Raw genomic sequence first — 16,903 nt, forward strand, 5'->3', positions numbered from 1 at the left:
GTGTGTGTGAGACTGGTCGATGGCTAACTAATTTGATATCAGGTTCAACTGGGCGTCCAGGAAACTGTATAGGCGGCTACTACAACTAGGAGCAAGCGAGCTATATCCGCGCGGGGAAGCAGATGAGCAGCATCCAGAGGGGTATGTATCTCTGCTTTTTTTAACAATATATATGCTGGCTAACAGGGAACTAGGCTTGAAGGGACCTTTTTGCCCTGGTCTCTGGACTTGCGGAAGCATCTTCTTGACAAGTTCCCTCTGAAGGAAGGACAACATCCTATTCCTGATGATGTCCGTCTACCACCCAAATGGATTCTAGACCATTATGACTTGAAGGACGAAGATGGGGAAACTAGACCAAAGCAACCGTCTAGAGCCAAGGAGGCCAATTCTCCGGATCATGATACCCGACCACTCCCAGGGTCCATTTCGGCAACACTTACAGACAACACTCGAATGACGCCGTCAGACCACTGGCAGGATGTTCGGCATTTAGTTCTAACTGCCTCGGAATCTATAAAGTATGCGCCGGGGGATATACTGCACATCACTCCTCGGAATTTCCCCCAGGATGTAGATAGACTTATATCACTGATGGGCTGGGAAGAACAAGCCGATATACCTCTACAGTTTGTGACTGGGGATGGCTCCCTTGCGTCAGCCTCGGTCTCTGCACCGTCAATTCCCTTCTTGCTTGGTTCACCTGGTTTCACTCTCCGCACGCTTCTTACCGACTATCTAGACATCATGGCCATTCCCAGACGGTCATTTTTCAGTCAGTTTGCCCATTTCACAAGTGACGAGATGCACAAAGAGCGACTTTTAGAGTTCACGAATCCAGAGTACATAGATGAGTTCTACGACTATACCACCCGGCCGAGACGAAGCATACTGGAGGTCTTGGCTGAGTTTGATACCGTTAAGATTCCATGGCCATCGGTCTGCTCCGTTCTGCCGGTGCTTCGAGGAAGACAGTTCAGTCTGGCAAGTGGCGGCAAGCTCAAGACCTCGGCGCGTGGGGGTACACGCTTTGAGCTGCTGGTTGCCATTGTCAAGTACCAGACTGTGATCAAGAGGATCCGCCAAGGGGTTTGTACGCGGTATCTAGCTTCTTTGCAGCCCGGAAGCACGCTGAAAGTGCAGGTGCAAAAGGGGGGACTCCATTCTTCAGCCAAACAGCTCTCTGACCCATCTGTGTTGATTGGTCCCGGAACAGGCGTTGCTCCAATACGGTCTCTGCTGTGGGAAAAAGCGGCGATGGCCGAGGAGTACAAGAAGAACCAGAACCGCGGTCCAGACGAGCAGCCCTTGACTCTTGGGCCTGTGATACTGCTGTACGGTGGGCGCAACAAGGCAGCAGATTACTTCTTTGAAGGTGAGTGGGAAGAGCTCAAGACCCAGCTCAACTTGAGGGTGATCACGGCCTTTTCGCGAGACCAGAAGAAGAAGTACTATGTTCAAGATGCGCTGCGGGAGAACTCCTCGATGTTCTATGAGCTGCTGCACGAGAAGGGAGGGTCGGTGTTTGTGTGTGGCTCGTCTGGCCGGATGCCCCAGGCTGTTCGGGAGGCGCTGATAGAGGCCTTCCAGGCTCCACTGGGCGATTCCGCAGAGAGCAGACAGATGGCGGAGAAGTACCTGATAGACATGGAGAAGGTCGGGAGATACAAGCAGGAGACGTGGTAGTAACTACACTCTTGGATAGGATAGAATATCAACTGTTGAATAACTACTTAGTAGTAGTAGTATTAGTAGTAGACTTCAGTGTTGACGATGAGGCGCCCAGAGCCGACGTTCGGCCTCGCCGTCCGAAAAGAACCGCGGCTTGGCACAGACGACCCTGCTCGGCCCTTTTTTTTCGTAGCAGGCAAAGCAACGCAAAACGACAACTTGGCTGTCAAGATAACACATCTTATTATTATTATACACGCCCTGGACGAGAGTTGAGAAGAGCTTTTCTCAGGTCAAGGACAGACGAGATCAGAGACACATTTCACAATGGCCAGCGCATTGAGGATATTAGTGCCCGTCAAGCGGGTGCTCGACTACACCGTGAGTGCCCATCCTGTTCCTGCCGAGGTGACCACGAGGGCCGGTGAAGCTGCATATCACCCCCCTTGAGCTTGACGATACCTCAAAGAGATACCACTTGATACTCTCATTCCACGTTCTATTCGACCAAGACGGTCAATGAAGATTCAATGCAGATGCTAACTGACAGCAGCTCAAACCCCGCATCGGCAAGTCACAGACCAGCGTCGACATCACGGGCATGCGACAAGCGATGAACCCCTTCGACGAGCTCTCGATGGAAGAAGCCTCCCGCCTGCGAAAAGACAGCAAGTCGCCCATGAAGGTCTCCGAGGTACTGGCCGTCTCCGCCGGCGGGCCCAAGACTGTCGACGTCCNNGAACCGCGCTGGCCCTGGGCGCCGACCGAGCAATGCACGTCGAGGTACCCGAGGCCAAGGAGGGATTCTACTCTGGCCTGGAGCCGCTGACAGTCGCCAAGATGCTGAAGGGGGTCGTGGAAAAGGAGAAGATCAACCTAGTCTTCTTGGGCAAGCAGGCTATTGACGGCGACCATGGCCAGACGGGCCAGATGCTGGCTGGGCTGCTGGGCTGGTCACAGGCTACGCAGGCGAGCAAAGTGACTGTCAAGGACGGCGAGGGCACGGTGGAGGTGACGAGGGAGGTGGACGGGGGTGTTGAGACGCTGGAGTCGAAGCTGCCCATGATTATCACGACGGACCTGCGGCTGAACACGCCCAAGTTTGCGACGCTGCCGAACCTGATGAAGGCGAAGAAGAAGCCTATTGAGAAGGCGACGCTTGCGGACTTTGGACTGGACGAGTCTCGACGGCTGAACACTGTCAAAGTTACGGGTATGTCTACTATTCGATTACTTTCTCCGTGTATGGATCCTAGCTAACTATGACTGTGATAGAACCACCGACGAGACAGGGTGGCAGCAAAGTCGAGGACGTCGACGGCCTCATCTCCAAGCTGAAGGACCTTGGAGCCTTGTAAATATAGTATAGACGAAACGATTTCCTTGTCTTCTGTCTTGTCTTCTGTCTTGTGTCTGTCTGTCTTTTGGTATGGGCAAGTAACGGCTTGCTACTGTCATGTCTGCAGTCCTGTACATCACCGGTAACCAGAGTAAAAAAGACTACCACTTTCACCTATTCACCTACCCAAGTACTCTTCCACTATCTTACTCTTCTGCTTAACTACTCTTCTTACTCTCCTTCCTCTTCTTCATCATCTCCTGTCCTTCTGCATCTGATATACATCTACCCAGGACTCTCTTCTAGCACTCAACCTCGGGACTCCCACTAGCTATGCTTCTATGGTGTAGTGGTAGCACATCGGATTTTGATTCCGACGACGTCAGTTCGATCCTGGCTAGGAGCTTTTTTCTCCTTTTTGCCTTTTTGCCTTTTTTTTTTCTTGTCTTTCCTTATCACTTTTTCCTACTAGTCACTTTTATGCCTGTGATCTGTGAGACCCTGGGAGTGCAGGAGATCTGCATAAGTCGACTGATATACCCTTGCGCAGCGCCTCGAGCTCCAGTTAATCTACCCTCGACACGCTACAGCTCAGAAAATAACAGCCGTGATATGACTATTATTGAAGGAAAGGATAAAAAAAAAAAGGAGGATTCTCCAGCTGGCTCCTCTCTGGCTCCTCGCTGGCTCCTGTGGCTCCGCAGCCTCTGCCGGTGCTTCCATGTAGCTAAGCGAGACGGCCTCGCCCTGCAGGTACCAGGTACTCGCGGCCAGGCAGCCACAGCGCGGTGGCCAGAGGTATCCCTGACTCCGGCCCTTCGCCTGCTGGGACCGATGACGTTTGGGGGACCAGCAAACCAGCAACGCCGCAAGGACTAAGGCAACTAGCCCACTAGCTAAGCTGAAGAAAGACCAAGAGCCGACTGATTGCATGCATGCCAACCAAAGGGGAGAGGAAAAAAGAGACCCGAAGCCACCAAGAAGGATTTTCGAGTTCTTTTCTCCTCTCTCTCTCCCTCTCCATTGCCTTCTTTCGCTTCGGCTTCGTGATAACTATCCCAGGCGAGCGAGGCGGCGTGGCCGGGCGAGCTAGCTACTGGCGCAGTCTAATAATATAACGGACAGCCGGCTCTTCCTTGGTCTTCTTTTCTTGGTTCTCTTTTCTTGGGTCTTCTTGTTAAAAGCTTTCTTTGGGCCGAGACACGCCAGATAAGCTGCTGCATTGAACGAACCTGCGTTTGGTTCGCGCGGCGTGGAGTTGTGGCCTGCCATCGCCATCCATCGAGCTGGGATCGCACCTTGTTTTCCCAATCTTCTGTCTGATATATATACACTTACATTACATATATACTGCAGCATCTACAGCCTGGCGCTCCTTTTTGCGGGTCTATACATATACTATATAGACAGTTCCTGCTCCTTCGCCGGCTTTTCCTTTTCTCTTCTTCTTTTTCTTCCTCCTCGCCGTCGTTCCACAAGGCAAAACCGGCCCGGTCCCTGCTTGAGGAGAACAACTATTAGATTCTTCCCTCTCTTTTCTTATTACTCTTTCGCTTTCTGATCTGCCTCTCCTTTTGCCTATATTTCCATATCAACTAGCTTTTTCAACAGTTTTTCTCTGCTGTTTGGTCTTTTTTGTTGCCGCTGCTGGGGCTGCGCGGCCGGCAAGGGGGGGGTCATCTGGCCTGAAACACCCTTGCATTCGCATCGCATTCAACACACTCAGCAGGCCCCAGCACCACAAGCACCGGCAGGAGACGAGCAAGCATCAGCAGCTTGCAAGGAGACACAGCCTGCCAGACAGACACACACACACCCAGGCAGCCGGCGAAGAAAGGGGGGGAGCAGCAGAAGCAGAAGAGAGGACGAGACGGCCCAAGGGAGGGTTCCGCTTCGGCCCCTCTCTTCATTTCTCTATATACTTACAATCTTCTCCCGATCCTGAACGGCCGGCAGCAGATCGAAGCACCGACAGCTTTGAGACAGCCGTCGTCTTTCCTTTATTGTTGTCCCCCTTGACCTGCTTCTTGGTCTGGCTTCTTCTTTTCTGTTTTATTTCTCTTCTTCCGCAGCTTCTTCTTGTTGGCGTCGGTTCTCGGCCATCAAGGGACTGCAAGCTACTACTACGACTACTACATCATGTCACAGACGTCGACGTCAACGTCGACATGGGAACGAACCAAGGGCTACTCCAAGCGCGGCTTCGACAAAGCATGGCACCAGCTGGACAGGATTGGACGGCCAGTCAACCGTCTATCCAACAGACTTGGCGCAGAGGCCTTTTGGCCGACGACGCTCGACCAGGAGAGCGAGAAGGCCGCGCGCATTCTCCGCAGCTTCTGCAGAGACGGCTTCTACGGCCAGCTCGACTCGGACAGGGACGGCGGCAGCCATACCAGCAGCCCGCAGATGAAGCCGGCAGAGGCTCGCGCATCGCCCCAGCGCAGCCGGTTCTCATGGAGATTCAGCCTGCAACCTCTACAGTCGCCAAAGTCGCCTCAGCAGCAACAGCATCTACAGCAGCAGCAGCAGCAGCAGCAACAACCCCAACAACAACTGCAGCCTCCTCCGTTGACGCTGCCTCCACAGCAGGGGGAGCAGGGGCCTCGCGGTACCCAGCAGCGGGCGATTAAGAAGATACCTGCTTCTGTTATCAGACAGGCCAAAGGATTGGCCATCTTCACTACCATGCGAACCGGTCTGTGGGTCAGCGGCGCTGGTGGCAGTGGAGTCCTCGTTGCTCGTCTGGCAGAGACGGGAGAATGGAGTCCGCCATCAGGAATCATGCTACATACCGCCAGCCTGGGCTTCCTCGTCGGAGTCGACATCTACGATTGCGTGGTGGTCATAAACACCTACGAGGCCCTCGACGCCTTCAAGACGCTCAGATGCACCCTGGGCGGCTCGCTAAGCGCCGTGGCCGGTCCAGTCGGTGTGGGAGGCGTGCTAGACTCCGAAGTGCACAAGCGACAGGCTCCCATCTGGTCCTATCTCAAGAGCAGAGGTCTCTACGCCGGCGTCCAGGTCGACGGAACCATCGTTATCGAACGGACAGACGAGAACGAGCGCTTCTACGGCCAGAAAATCAGCGCTTCAGAGATCCTCTCGGGCAAGGCCAAGCATCCTCCTCCATCTATCTCTACCTTGATCCAGACCCTCAAGGCAGCCCAGGGTGACCAGGATATAGACGAAGCGCTGCTCCCTCCGCCCGGAGAAGCTCCCGGAGACGCCGAGATCTCGCTCGCCGGAACCTTTGGAGTGCCAGAGGAAGACGACCCGGATCCCTACGGCGTCAGGGCCCTCGAGCGCGAGGGTGTCATCATCCGCGAAGCTGGCACCAAGCGCACTCCCACGCTCGACGTCTTTGACTTCCGGCCCAGTCCCACCAGCCCCATCAGTCCAAGATGGAGCAACAGAAGCAGCTGGCGCTCTAGCACCCAGAGCGCCATGAGCACCGATAAGGGCACACAGACCAATCTCGACGAGCTCGACCGGGGGCGGCGAAGTCCCTCCACGGCCAGCCACACTTCATCTCGCTCCCACAGCATCAAGGACGTTTCCTCTTCCATACACGAACATACCTCTGACACAGAACATTCGTCCACAGGCGAACCTGACCCGGCCTCAATACCCATCCCTGCATCATCAGCTACGTCCCGCGCACATTCTATATCCTCTAAGGTTCCCGAGGCCATCCCCGAGTCGTCTCTGCCTGAATCACTCCCTGAATCACTTCCTGAAACAGAGTTCTCCGTCGCAGTAGCCGAGCAAGCTATCCCGCAACGAATCAACTCCAAGAGCTCCCCCTTCGCTCGAGCAAAGCTCGTTACCATTCCGAAACGAAACCCCCCTGCTCTGCCCGCCCGGAACCCAGGCCGAACACTCTCCACCGTCGCCACGCTCTCTGAAGCCAGAGACTCGGGCCTCTTGGCACTTAGTCTGGAATCAGACACTGATCTGCCTCAGCCGCTGGCCAGGGAAGTCTCGCATGAATCTGATGTTTCTGAGGGAGCTACGAAACGCCGTGGATCTAACCTTTCGTTGCATTCACATACTTCTCATACGTCTCATACGTCCAGGCGCACGTCTACCTCTCCCAAATCGACATCTCCCTTGTCGAAGTCTGTCTTTCTCGCATCGGAGTCTGATGCTTTCCCTGAGACAGATCTAACTGCATCGAAACATTCTTCTTCTTCCAACGCGGAGTTAGACGCCATAGAGGAGCCCGCAGAGGAACCCAAAGAGGAACCCAAAGAGGAACCCAAAGAGGAACCCAAAGAGGAACCCAAAGATGAACATAAAGAAGAACCCGAGAAAGTCTCCGAAAAAACTGTTGAAGAACATTCTCTCGCCCCTGGCGCATTCCCTTCAGACGACCATATATAAACATATCTATTCCTCTACTGCTACTGCCATCATTATACATCTCCTTATCGCCCACGACTCCCCTTACGACCATCTAGCCTGTCTTTTAATCTCCAAAAACTTTCATCTATACCAGACCTACACTACCTTCGATTTTACTATACATCTTACATTTCTGGTCTCTACATCTGCTTCTTATATCCTAGCAATGCGCGCTGGTCTGCTTCTGCTTCTGATTTGCCTGTACGCTTTTTAATCACAGTACCCCTTGGGTTGTCTTTTTCCCCGCTGTTTTTTTCTCACGCCGAGAATATACCTTTGTACCATGCTACGAGAACGGATTGGGAGGAGGGCGTTTCACTGTTCATATTCAAACTGTTCTTTTATTTCGAGATATCCACCGGGGCTGTTCTTTGCATTTGCTGTCTTTGCTGTTTTCGGCCTGACCTGCTGTTCCTGGAGTACCTTTTTTCCTTTCTTCTTATCCTGTCCTATCCACCCTCACGCAGAAATGTACTTTAAACCATGCATATATGAAAACTCCGCTGTATATTCCTTCCACAGCCGCCCCCCTTTCCTCGTCTTTGCTGTCCGTCCATTAATATCCGTCAGGCAGCCACTTCTGCCTGGCCCTTAGCACCACTTATATAATCACAGAGCCGCACGGAGGTGTCGGCGCTTAGCCTAAAAGGGGCTGCAGCCTGGGAGGCGGCTTTTTTTAGCTTTCCCGCAACTTTAGGCTTCGGCGCGCGCCTTGTCAACTTTGCTGGCACCGCAGCCGCAGCTGCGTTGTTGATATAAATACGGCATCTCGCGCCCCCTTTTCCCCATCCAATTCAACTTCCCTTCCATCTTCCCAGCACGCAGTAAGACATCCATCCGCCCTCTCTTCTAATCCCTGCCTCGTTGGCCCCCTTTTTTTCCCTCTCGCTCTCCCCTTCGCCATGTCCAAACCACTTGCAGGTCAAGTCGTTGTAGTCAGCGGCAGCTTCAGAGCGTATAACCATGGTAAGCCCAATTCCATCACCCAATTGTCCTTGACTCGCTTGTCCCACCCATTTCCCCACCAGCCAATTGACGAGTTCCCATTCTAGAAACGATCAAGTACATCGTTGAACAGCTGGGCGGTACCTTTAGCGCTACGGTGACCGATGCGTGTACACATCTCGTCACTTCCAAGGCTGCGCATCCGGCCGGTACAAAGAGTAAATAGGACCTTTCTCTCCTTTGCACCTTACTCGATCTCCTCGGATACATGTACCGTTGACAATGGCGGATCCAATTCTACCTCCAATTGCTCGGCAATTCATACACTGGGACAGTACAACTTACGCTTTGCAGACCAGCAGGCTATTGCGCTAGGGAACGATATTAAGATCGTTTCTCTCGATTGGTTGACTGATTCGCGCGATAAGCAGACGCATATGTACGAGAGTCCGTATTCGCTTGCTTTGCCGGCTCCGGGGAAGCCTTCGGTAGACGGTACTGGTCCTCGAAGATCTGGCAGGACTACTCAATCTCAGTCCCAGTCCCAGTCCCAGTCCCAGTCTCAATCCCAATCGCAGGTCCAGTCTCAGCCTCCAGCCCAGTCACAACCTGCAAAGACCAATGGAAAGGCTAAGAAGAGGGCTAAGAACAAGAAGGATGAGGATGATGAGGACGATGCTGCTGATCAGCCACCTGCGAAGAAGCAGAAGGCTGATCCGGCAGATACCAAAACCCAGACCAAAGCAAAGGCTGCCAAAGACGCCAAAGACACTAAAGATACCAAAGATACTAAAGATTCTAAACCTACAAAGGCTACAAAAGATACCAAGGCTGCCAAGAATGATGAGTCTGTTCTTAATGTCCCGGTTGATGATCCCGTTCCAAACAAGAGTAAGTTGCATAAACATTCATCCAATATCAACCAGTGTCTAACTTGATTTCCTATCTAGGTTCGTACAAAGTCTGGCAAGATAAAGGCGTTGTCTTTGACGCTGCCCTGAACAAAACCGACTCAGGCGCCAACAACAACAAATTTTACTTCATCCAACTCCTCGAGGGCCCGAATTCTGGAGACTTCTCCACGTGGACCCGGTGGGGCAGGGTTGGCGAAAAGGGCCAGATCTCTCACCTGAAGGCCTCGAGTTTCGACCAGGCTATGAACACTTTTGAGAAGAAGTTTAAAGACAAGAGCGGCCTCGCCTGGGCCAAGAGGAATGATGCTCCAAAGAACAACAAGTACACTTATCTGGAACGATCCTATGAGGACGAATCGGCCAAGAAGCCGAAAAAGGACAAGCCGAAAGACAACAAGCCAAAGAAGGAGATTAAAAAGGCAGAATGTACTTTGGTAAAGCCCGTGCAGGACCTCGTTGCACTGATCTTCAACCAGACTCACTTGAACGCCGCTATGGAGGACATGTCGTACGACGCGAAGAAACTGCCATTGGGAAATCTTAGCCAGAAGACTCTCCTCCAGGGCTTTGAGATCCTGAAGCAGTTGGATGCACTGGTGCATGACCCCGTTAAGGCAGCACAGTCTCCCGCCGACATCAACAGACTCAGTAACCAATATTTCTCCTTGATTCCTCATGCGTTCGGTAGGAATCGGCCGCCTGTGCTGAGATCGGCACCGCAAATTAAGAAGGAGGTTGAGATGTTGGAAGCACTGACTGATATGGAGATCAGTAGCAAGATTATGAGTGCCTCCGAGGAAGATGATGATAACCCCGTTCATATTCTTGACAGACAGTTCCTGGGACTTGGTCTTAATGAAATGACTCCTCGTAGGTCCCCCTATACAATGCTTCTTACTACCTCTCTTATACTAACGGAGTTATTTTCTAGTTGACCACGCATCAACTGAGTTCACCGAGTTGGCAGAATATCTTACTCGATCTCACGGTGCTACACACAGCATTAAATACGACGTAAGTACCGACTCCAACAATGCTACAGGCAAGACAACTGAATTAACTGTGTGTGATCAGCTGCGCAACATTTTCCGCGTTGAGCGTCATGGAGAAAACGAACGCTATGAAAAATCCCCTTACGCCAACATTCCAAACAGCTGCCGTCGTCTACTCTGGCACGGTTCCCGTACCACCAACTACGGTGGTATCCTCAGCCAGGGACTCCGAATTGCTCCCCCCGAAGCCCCCGTTACCGGCTACATGTTCGGTAAAGGTGTCTACTTTGCTGATGTTTCGAGCAAATCAGCCAACTACTGCTACCATGACCTCAGCGACAACATTGGCTTACTCATGCTTTGCGATGTTGAAGTAGGCAACTCAATGCTTGAACTGACCAGCTCCGACTACCGCGCTGGCGACTTGGTCAAGAAAGCTAATAAATTGGCTACTTTGGGTCGTGGACAAGCTATCCCTAGTGGATGGAAGGACGCCGGTTGTGTTCACAAAGACCTCGCCGGTGTTTTGATGCCGGACTGCTCTAACCCGCTTGCTTCGGATTCTAGTAATGGTGTATGGCTTCAGTACAACGAGTATATCGTGTACGATGTGGCGCAGATACGCATCAAGTATCTGCTTGAAGTTGGAATGAAATATTGAGAGATGTGTTTCAGCCTGTCAGCTGCTGCGTTTGGTCTAATTCCTATTTTTGGCGTTTTCTCTTCAAAACTTCAGGGCTCTGCGGAGTCAATATTCTTTTTTTATATAATAGACTTGTATATTTTTGTTTGTCTTTAGCCTTGCTGATTTACAACCTGCCTGCTGTGCCTTTTCTCTATGATTATTTGTGCAAAAAGCCGTCCATCAGCTGCTGGACCATCCGCCTCTTCCCGTCTTCCCACTCATCCCAACACAGCCCACAGTACACTGTGTCTCTACCCACGGCCTTCTTGTCTGCGTGAGCTGGCATCTCCTTGCCATTGCCTTGCTTCTTTCTCTGCACGGCGTCATGAAACACTCGATCCCACCGCAGAATCCCTTCCTGCTCGAATCCCATCTTCCTAGCCGTTGCCCGGGAGGCTGCATTCGTCGTCGCAGTCTGCCAAAGCACTTTGCGCAAGCCTAGCCCCCCCTTTGTCGGATCACTGCCGTCGGGAGGATCCAGTGCATACTGCAGCATCAGTCCTATCGTATGAGTCGTCACATGCGTCCGCTGAAATTCCGGGAAGACGACCATGAACGCGATCTCGAGCAGTTGATTATCCACCGAGGCGTAGGAATATGTCACAATTCCTGCCAAAGCTCCTCCATCTTCCGACGGGCCTGGTTTGGTCTTGTCTATGATGGCAAAGGCCACTCTGGTGTTACTCCTGCACACCTGCGGGTAGAAGTACTTGGTCTGGAACTCTTCGACATCTGCAAATGGCCCGATCGGCATATGAGCAAAGATCTCCGGCTTATCGGCTGTCTGCTCTATGAACGTCTTCGAGTGGCGGACTGGCTGGAACCATAGATAACCACCGGTTAATTACAACGAACTCCGTCGACGCGATGCCAGGCCAGCTACACCTGGCTGCGCACACCACAGTCATAAAACTGCCTAGGACCGTGGGCTTCTTACATCGAACAGCTTAAGTTTCACCAACGCGCTGGTGAGCTCCCTGATGGGGAAGCAAAATCCGACGTCCGCTTCCATCCTGGCCGGGCTAGAGGAAAAGCTCGAGGGTCAAAGGGTATTTTAACTAGTGTACGGAGTAAATGTTGGGCTGGTTGACCAAGTGGAAGCAGCAGTTCCAGTACAGTGCCCAACTTGTTGGTATCTCTTGGTTACATGATGATGATTTATAAGACTCTGAAGCGGTCTCTAGGCATCCGCTGGCTGGGAATAGTTCGGCCAGAGAAAGCCCGTCTTCAATGTCATCCTCCGTCGGTGCGCATGGTTGCACTCCGTATAACTAGTTAACTAGTTAGTTATACGAAAATGTCCACGCAGCCTGAACCGCCAAAGTTCAGATCAGAATCCACAGCACAATTCTGAAGCCATGTCGACATCCGGGTGTGCAAAAGGCACAGCCTGGACCACCCGATAGCTCGCTAGGTTAGTTCACTAACTCGTTAACTAATTAATGCATGAATTGGTTTCCAAGGGCGACCGCAAACTACGCTTGAATCACACCATCCCTTGCTGCTTGGGATAACATCATTATTATACGGGGCCAGGGTTGGCCCTGGAGAACCAACGGCCGTCTCGTATCTTGCGCCCAAGCAGTTGGCTGCCTCAAAGATGCCGAGAACAGCCGGAAGGACGTGTGAGTACGAGATAACTGTGGGGGAGACTTCATCGAAGCTTTGCTGAGAGAGGCTTGACAGGCTTGATGTCAGTCTAGGCAAGGGTACGCTTCATTCCGCCAGCAAGTTACTCGCTGAACATGGGTGATAAGATTGCATTTGCCGTTAAAACATACCTTGGTGCCCTCAGCTTGCCTCGACGATATCTCTCTGAGACCCATCACCCAAAATTGGCCATGCATCAGGCATCTTCCGGGGATCGACATCTCTGTCATTGGCCAGCTTCCACTTAAACCTTGTATCAAGATCAATCTTGAAGCAAGCTCTTCCCATATCCCCGGACGAAATGATGCTTTCCCCGCATCCTTTACGTTTCCCATGAAGGGTGTCATGTTTACCCCTTCGTTTTGCTTTTCTTTTCGTTGACGGAGCACTATAAAAGGGCCTTTAGTGTCCGCCTGGGACGATGGTTTATTTTTCCAGGAGCACTGACCAGGAGGCGAAGCTCGTGGGAAGCTTTGGTGGCTGATATACTGTGTCTCTGCTCTTTTCTTGTCCATTCAGCAACATACCTCCACGATGCGCTTGGCCGCTAGCATTGCGGTGGCCCTGCCAGTCATTGGCGCTGCCAGTGCTCAAGGCTTCCCTCCACCCGTTACGGGCGTCACTGTGGTCAAATCCAAGTACGACGAAAACGTAAAGATCACATACAAGGAGGTATGCATTTACGTTGTTTGCACATCCTGAGCTTGTATCCTACAAGCAATCTGGCTGACTCACTGGATAGAATGACATATGTGAAACCACAGAAGGAGTTAGATCATTCACCGGTCATGTCCACCTCCCTCCAGACAACGATTACTTTGGTGTCTACCAGAACTACTCCATCAATACATTCTTCTGGTTCTTTGAAGCTCGTGAAGACCCCAAGAATGCTCCTCTCTCCATCTGGCTGAACGGTGGTCCGGGATCATCATCCATGATAGGACTCTTCCAGGAAAACGGCCCATGCTGGATCAATGATGACTCTAAATCTACCACCAACAACTCATTCTCGTGGAACAATAGAGTAAACATGCTCTACATTGATCAACCAAACCAAGTCGGTTTCAGTTATGACGAGCTTACCAACATCACCTACTCTACCATCAATGATACGATATCTGTTGCTGACTTTTCTAGCGGTGTCCCCGCGCAAAATCTCTCTACGTTGGTTGGAACTGGTAGCAGCCAGAAACCTTGGGCAACTGCCAACAACACTGTGAACGCTGCTCGTTCTATCTGGCACTTTGCACAAGTGTGGTTCCAGGAATTCCCTGAACACAAGCCTAACAATAACAAGATCAGCATCTGGACCGAGTCCTATGGAGGAAGATATGGTCCCTCATTCGCCTCTTACTTCCAGGAGCAGAATGAAAAGATCAAGAACCATACCATTACCAAGGAAGGCGAGATGCATATCCTAAACCTCGACACCCTCGGTGTCATCAACGGCTGCATCGATCTCATGTTCCAAGCAGAAAGTTATGCTGAATTCCCATACAACAACACCTATGGTATCACGGCTTATACCAAAGAGAAGCGCGATGCTATAATACGCGACATCCACCGTCCCGACGGCTGCTTCGACAAGCTTGCCAAGTGCCGTGAGGCTGCCAAAGAAGGAGACCCTCACTTCTACAGCAACAATGCGACCGTCAACGCAATCTGTGCGGAAGCTAACTCTGACTGCGACAAATATCTAATGGAACCTTTCCAAGAGGCCAACCTTGGTTACTATGATATTGCCCATCCTCTTCAGGATCCCTTCCCCCCACCATTCTTTAAGGGCTTCCTCAGCCAATCTAGTGTCCTGTCCGACATGGGATCGCCAGTCAACTTCAGTCACTACTCCCAAGCTGTGGGGAAATCATTCCACGGCGTGGGTGATTACGCTCGCCCTGATGTGCGCGGCTTCACCGGTGACATTGCTTATCTTCTCGAGAGCGGAGTCAAGGTTGCTCTCGTCTATGGTGACAGAGATTACATCTGCAATTGGCTCGGTGGTGAGCAGGTCAGTCTCGGCTTGAACTACACTGGCACTGAAGCCTTCCGCAAGGCAGGATATGCCGATGTCAAGGTCAACTCTTCATACGTCGGAGGCTTAGTGCGTCAACATGGAAACTTCTCCTTCACCAGAGTTTTCGAGGCCGGCCATGAAGTTCCTGGCTACCAACCGGAGACTTCCCTCAAGATCTTTGAGCGTATCATGTTCAACAAGGATATTGCTACCGGAGAGCTCGACATCGCTCAGAAACAAGACTACGGTACCACTGGAACTGAGTCTACGTTCCAAGTCAAAAACGAAATCCCTCCTTCACCAGAGCCGACTTGCTACCTCCTCAGTGCTGACGGAACTTGTACGCCGGAGCAGCTTAATGCCATTGAGAATGGAACTGCAGTTGTTGAGAACTACATTATCAAGAGCCCTGCTGCATCGAAGGGAAACCCTCCACCAACCACGACCTCGTCTCCCACAGCATCCCCTACCGCTGGAAGTGCCATGCTAAAGGCTCCTGTTGCAATGCTGGCAATATCAGCTCTCACTGTCCTTGCTTTCTACTTGTAGCATGCTTGAAGTATATACCTAGAACGAAAGTTTATACAGAGACATGCATATTTATGAAAGTCTAGAGCTCAGGTAATCTAACGAACAGTTTATATTTATTCATGAGCATTTTAAACATAAACACATCATAATCAGTAGAAGCGAAGTCGTAGCACTTATTACATAGAAATCACAGTCAACAATTGCTCTCACCATAAGAGCCCACCGCCTAAAGCCAAATCTAACATGCCCCGACACGCATAGAATGCATACCTTAACGGAATAATTCATCACATTGTTCATCCATGTCATCTCAACCGGTGACTGACTTGCATTTAAGACCCCGAGATAACCACCCCCTTCCCTGTTAACCATCCCCGTCCTTTTAAGATAGTACTCATTACCTGGACATGAAGAAAACATGAGTACCTACAGTCATGAGATTTGAAAGTAGATACGTACTCACTGCTGGGTGTCCAACCAATGCTCTATCACAGCCAGATAATCGGCTTTTTTCTCTGCTTGATCAAGACGAAGTTTTTTCCGCGGGACATCAGAATCTTAAAAGAAAAAGCCCATGGATATTCCATGCATAAGTCAGGCTGCCAAACACATCTCTTAAGAAAGAAATGAGCAGGGGTGCAAAGGGCGGGCAATATGTGCTCAGGTGCAGCGTACGGACCCTCATCAGACCCTGTATCCGAAGACACGTCCGGGTCGTATCCGCTGTCCGAAACGGAATCGCCAGCATTGGCGTTGGTATATTGGGAATATCTATCCTGGACCTGAAGCATATTCCTACTAGACGACCTGCGGGACGCGAGCTTTTGCTTCTTCTGGTGCCGTTGAACTCGAAATTGATGTTGATTCCATAGACGTTGGAGGTAGCGTTGACGTCGACGCTCGTTTATATTGAGATGCCGCTGACCGACAGCTATGGAAGCAGCCGCAGCTGCAATGGCGGCTGCAAGCCTTGCGACCTCCATTGTGTCCATCATGTACTAAGTATGTCGGTTGTCCTGTAACTCGAGCATTGATTAGGATACATGAATTTAACAGGGAGATGTTGTGAGGTTGATAATGGCTCACGAGGTTAATTTTGATCAATATCAAAATCTTTTAACTCAAGTCTGTCCCTTAAATTAACTAGTTAGCGGCCGGCCACGGTAGAGAATTAACTCCAACGGCGGTCGTCAGTAGGTCAAACCAATACTCTGGTGAAACGTAACTTGAACAGCTTATTAGCATAGGAGATCGTGGCCCGCGATTTAGAATTTGAGGGTGGGTAGCCTGCCTAACATAGAGGGCGCAAATACTCTGCGTGTTGCTCAACTATCGTGTCATGCACAGACGCAAGAGAGATCTAGATGAAGTCACCGACAGGAGTAGACTGGAGCTGGTAGAAGTATTAGCCATAGTTCCTTTATAGATAACTACCTCAAATTTATACGCTTGTTTGCTGAGCTTTAACTGTCATCGAGAGAGACCCTACATCATCAGGCAGGTTCCAGCATCAACGCATCAACAGTATACACTGATCAACAATCAACGCACAAAGAATGTACTGTAGACATGCAGCAAATTGACACGAAAAACACACTAGATACATGCATAGTCCTTATATTTCTTAATAATAGCCGAATACTGACAGGTGTGTAGGGGGCAAAAGAATATTTCCCCGCAACGCGTCTAAAAAAACAGTGTGGATACATCAACGAGTGTGTCTTTTTAATTTCTCCTTCAGTCTCTCCCAACTTG

General features: G+C 51.0%; 6 protein-coding genes and 1 non-coding gene across 7 annotated transcripts; 6 read left to right on the top strand and 1 right to left on the bottom strand.

The window, feature by feature from the left end:
• Positions 1–186: 186 nt before the first annotated feature.
• TRV_05025 (uncharacterized protein) lies at positions 187–1,686 on the top strand (the record flags this gene model as incomplete). The annotated part of the gene is made up of 1 exon (XM_003020820.1): positions 187–1,686. A coding segment is annotated over one exon (1,500 nt), but the record flags the coding sequence as incomplete, so codon positions are not given.
• A 756-nt stretch (positions 1,687–2,442) lies between these two features.
• TRV_05026 (uncharacterized protein) lies at positions 2,443–3,029 on the top strand (the record flags this gene model as incomplete). The annotated part of the gene is made up of 2 exons (XM_003020821.1): positions 2,443–2,884; positions 2,947–3,029. The coding sequence occupies 2 exons, from the start codon at positions 2,443–2,445 to the stop codon at positions 3,027–3,029; spliced, it is 525 nt and encodes a 174-aa protein (XP_003020867.1).
• Positions 3,030–3,345: 316 nt separating this feature from the next.
• On the top strand, positions 3,346–3,416 carry TRV_05027. The gene has a single exon. It is a non-coding gene; the product is annotated as a tRNA-Gln (tRNA).
• A 1,733-nt stretch (positions 3,417–5,149) lies between these two features.
• TRV_05028 (DUF500 domain protein) lies at positions 5,150–7,396 on the top strand (the record flags this gene model as incomplete). The annotated part of the gene is made up of 1 exon (XM_003020822.1): positions 5,150–7,396. The coding sequence occupies one exon, from the start codon at positions 5,150–5,152 to the stop codon at positions 7,394–7,396; it is 2,247 nt and encodes a 748-aa protein (XP_003020868.1).
• A 923-nt stretch (positions 7,397–8,319) lies between these two features.
• On the top strand, positions 8,320–10,929 carry TRV_05029 (poly(ADP)-ribose polymerase PARP, putative; the record flags this gene model as incomplete). Its single annotated transcript, XM_003020823.1, has 5 exons — positions 8,320–8,383; positions 8,470–8,571; positions 8,717–9,253; positions 9,313–10,146; positions 10,208–10,929. 5 exons carry the CDS (start codon positions 8,320–8,322, stop codon positions 10,927–10,929), a joined length of 2,259 nt encoding a protein of 752 aa, XP_003020869.1.
• Positions 10,930–11,110: 181 nt separating this feature from the next.
• On the bottom strand, positions 11,111–11,965 carry TRV_05030 (GNAT family acetyltransferase, putative; the record flags this gene model as incomplete). The annotated part of the gene is made up of 2 exons (XM_003020824.1): positions 11,111–11,770; positions 11,891–11,965. The coding sequence occupies 2 exons, from the start codon at positions 11,963–11,965 to the stop codon at positions 11,111–11,113; spliced, it is 735 nt and encodes a 244-aa protein (XP_003020870.1).
• Positions 11,966–13,137: 1,172 nt separating this feature from the next.
• TRV_05031 (carboxypeptidase S1, putative) lies at positions 13,138–15,166 on the top strand (the record flags this gene model as incomplete). Its single annotated transcript, XM_003020825.1, has 2 exons — positions 13,138–13,275; positions 13,346–15,166. The coding sequence occupies 2 exons, from the start codon at positions 13,138–13,140 to the stop codon at positions 15,164–15,166; spliced, it is 1,959 nt and encodes a 652-aa protein (XP_003020871.1).
• Between the last annotated feature and the right edge of the window lie 1,737 nt (positions 15,167–16,903).

Source organism: Trichophyton verrucosum, assembly GCF_000151505.1.
Source record: "Trichophyton verrucosum HKI 0517 chromosome Unknown contig00381_1.f1.exp, whole genome shotgun sequence".
Taxonomy (NCBI): Eukaryota; Fungi; Ascomycota; class Eurotiomycetes; order Onygenales; family Arthrodermataceae; genus Trichophyton; species Trichophyton verrucosum.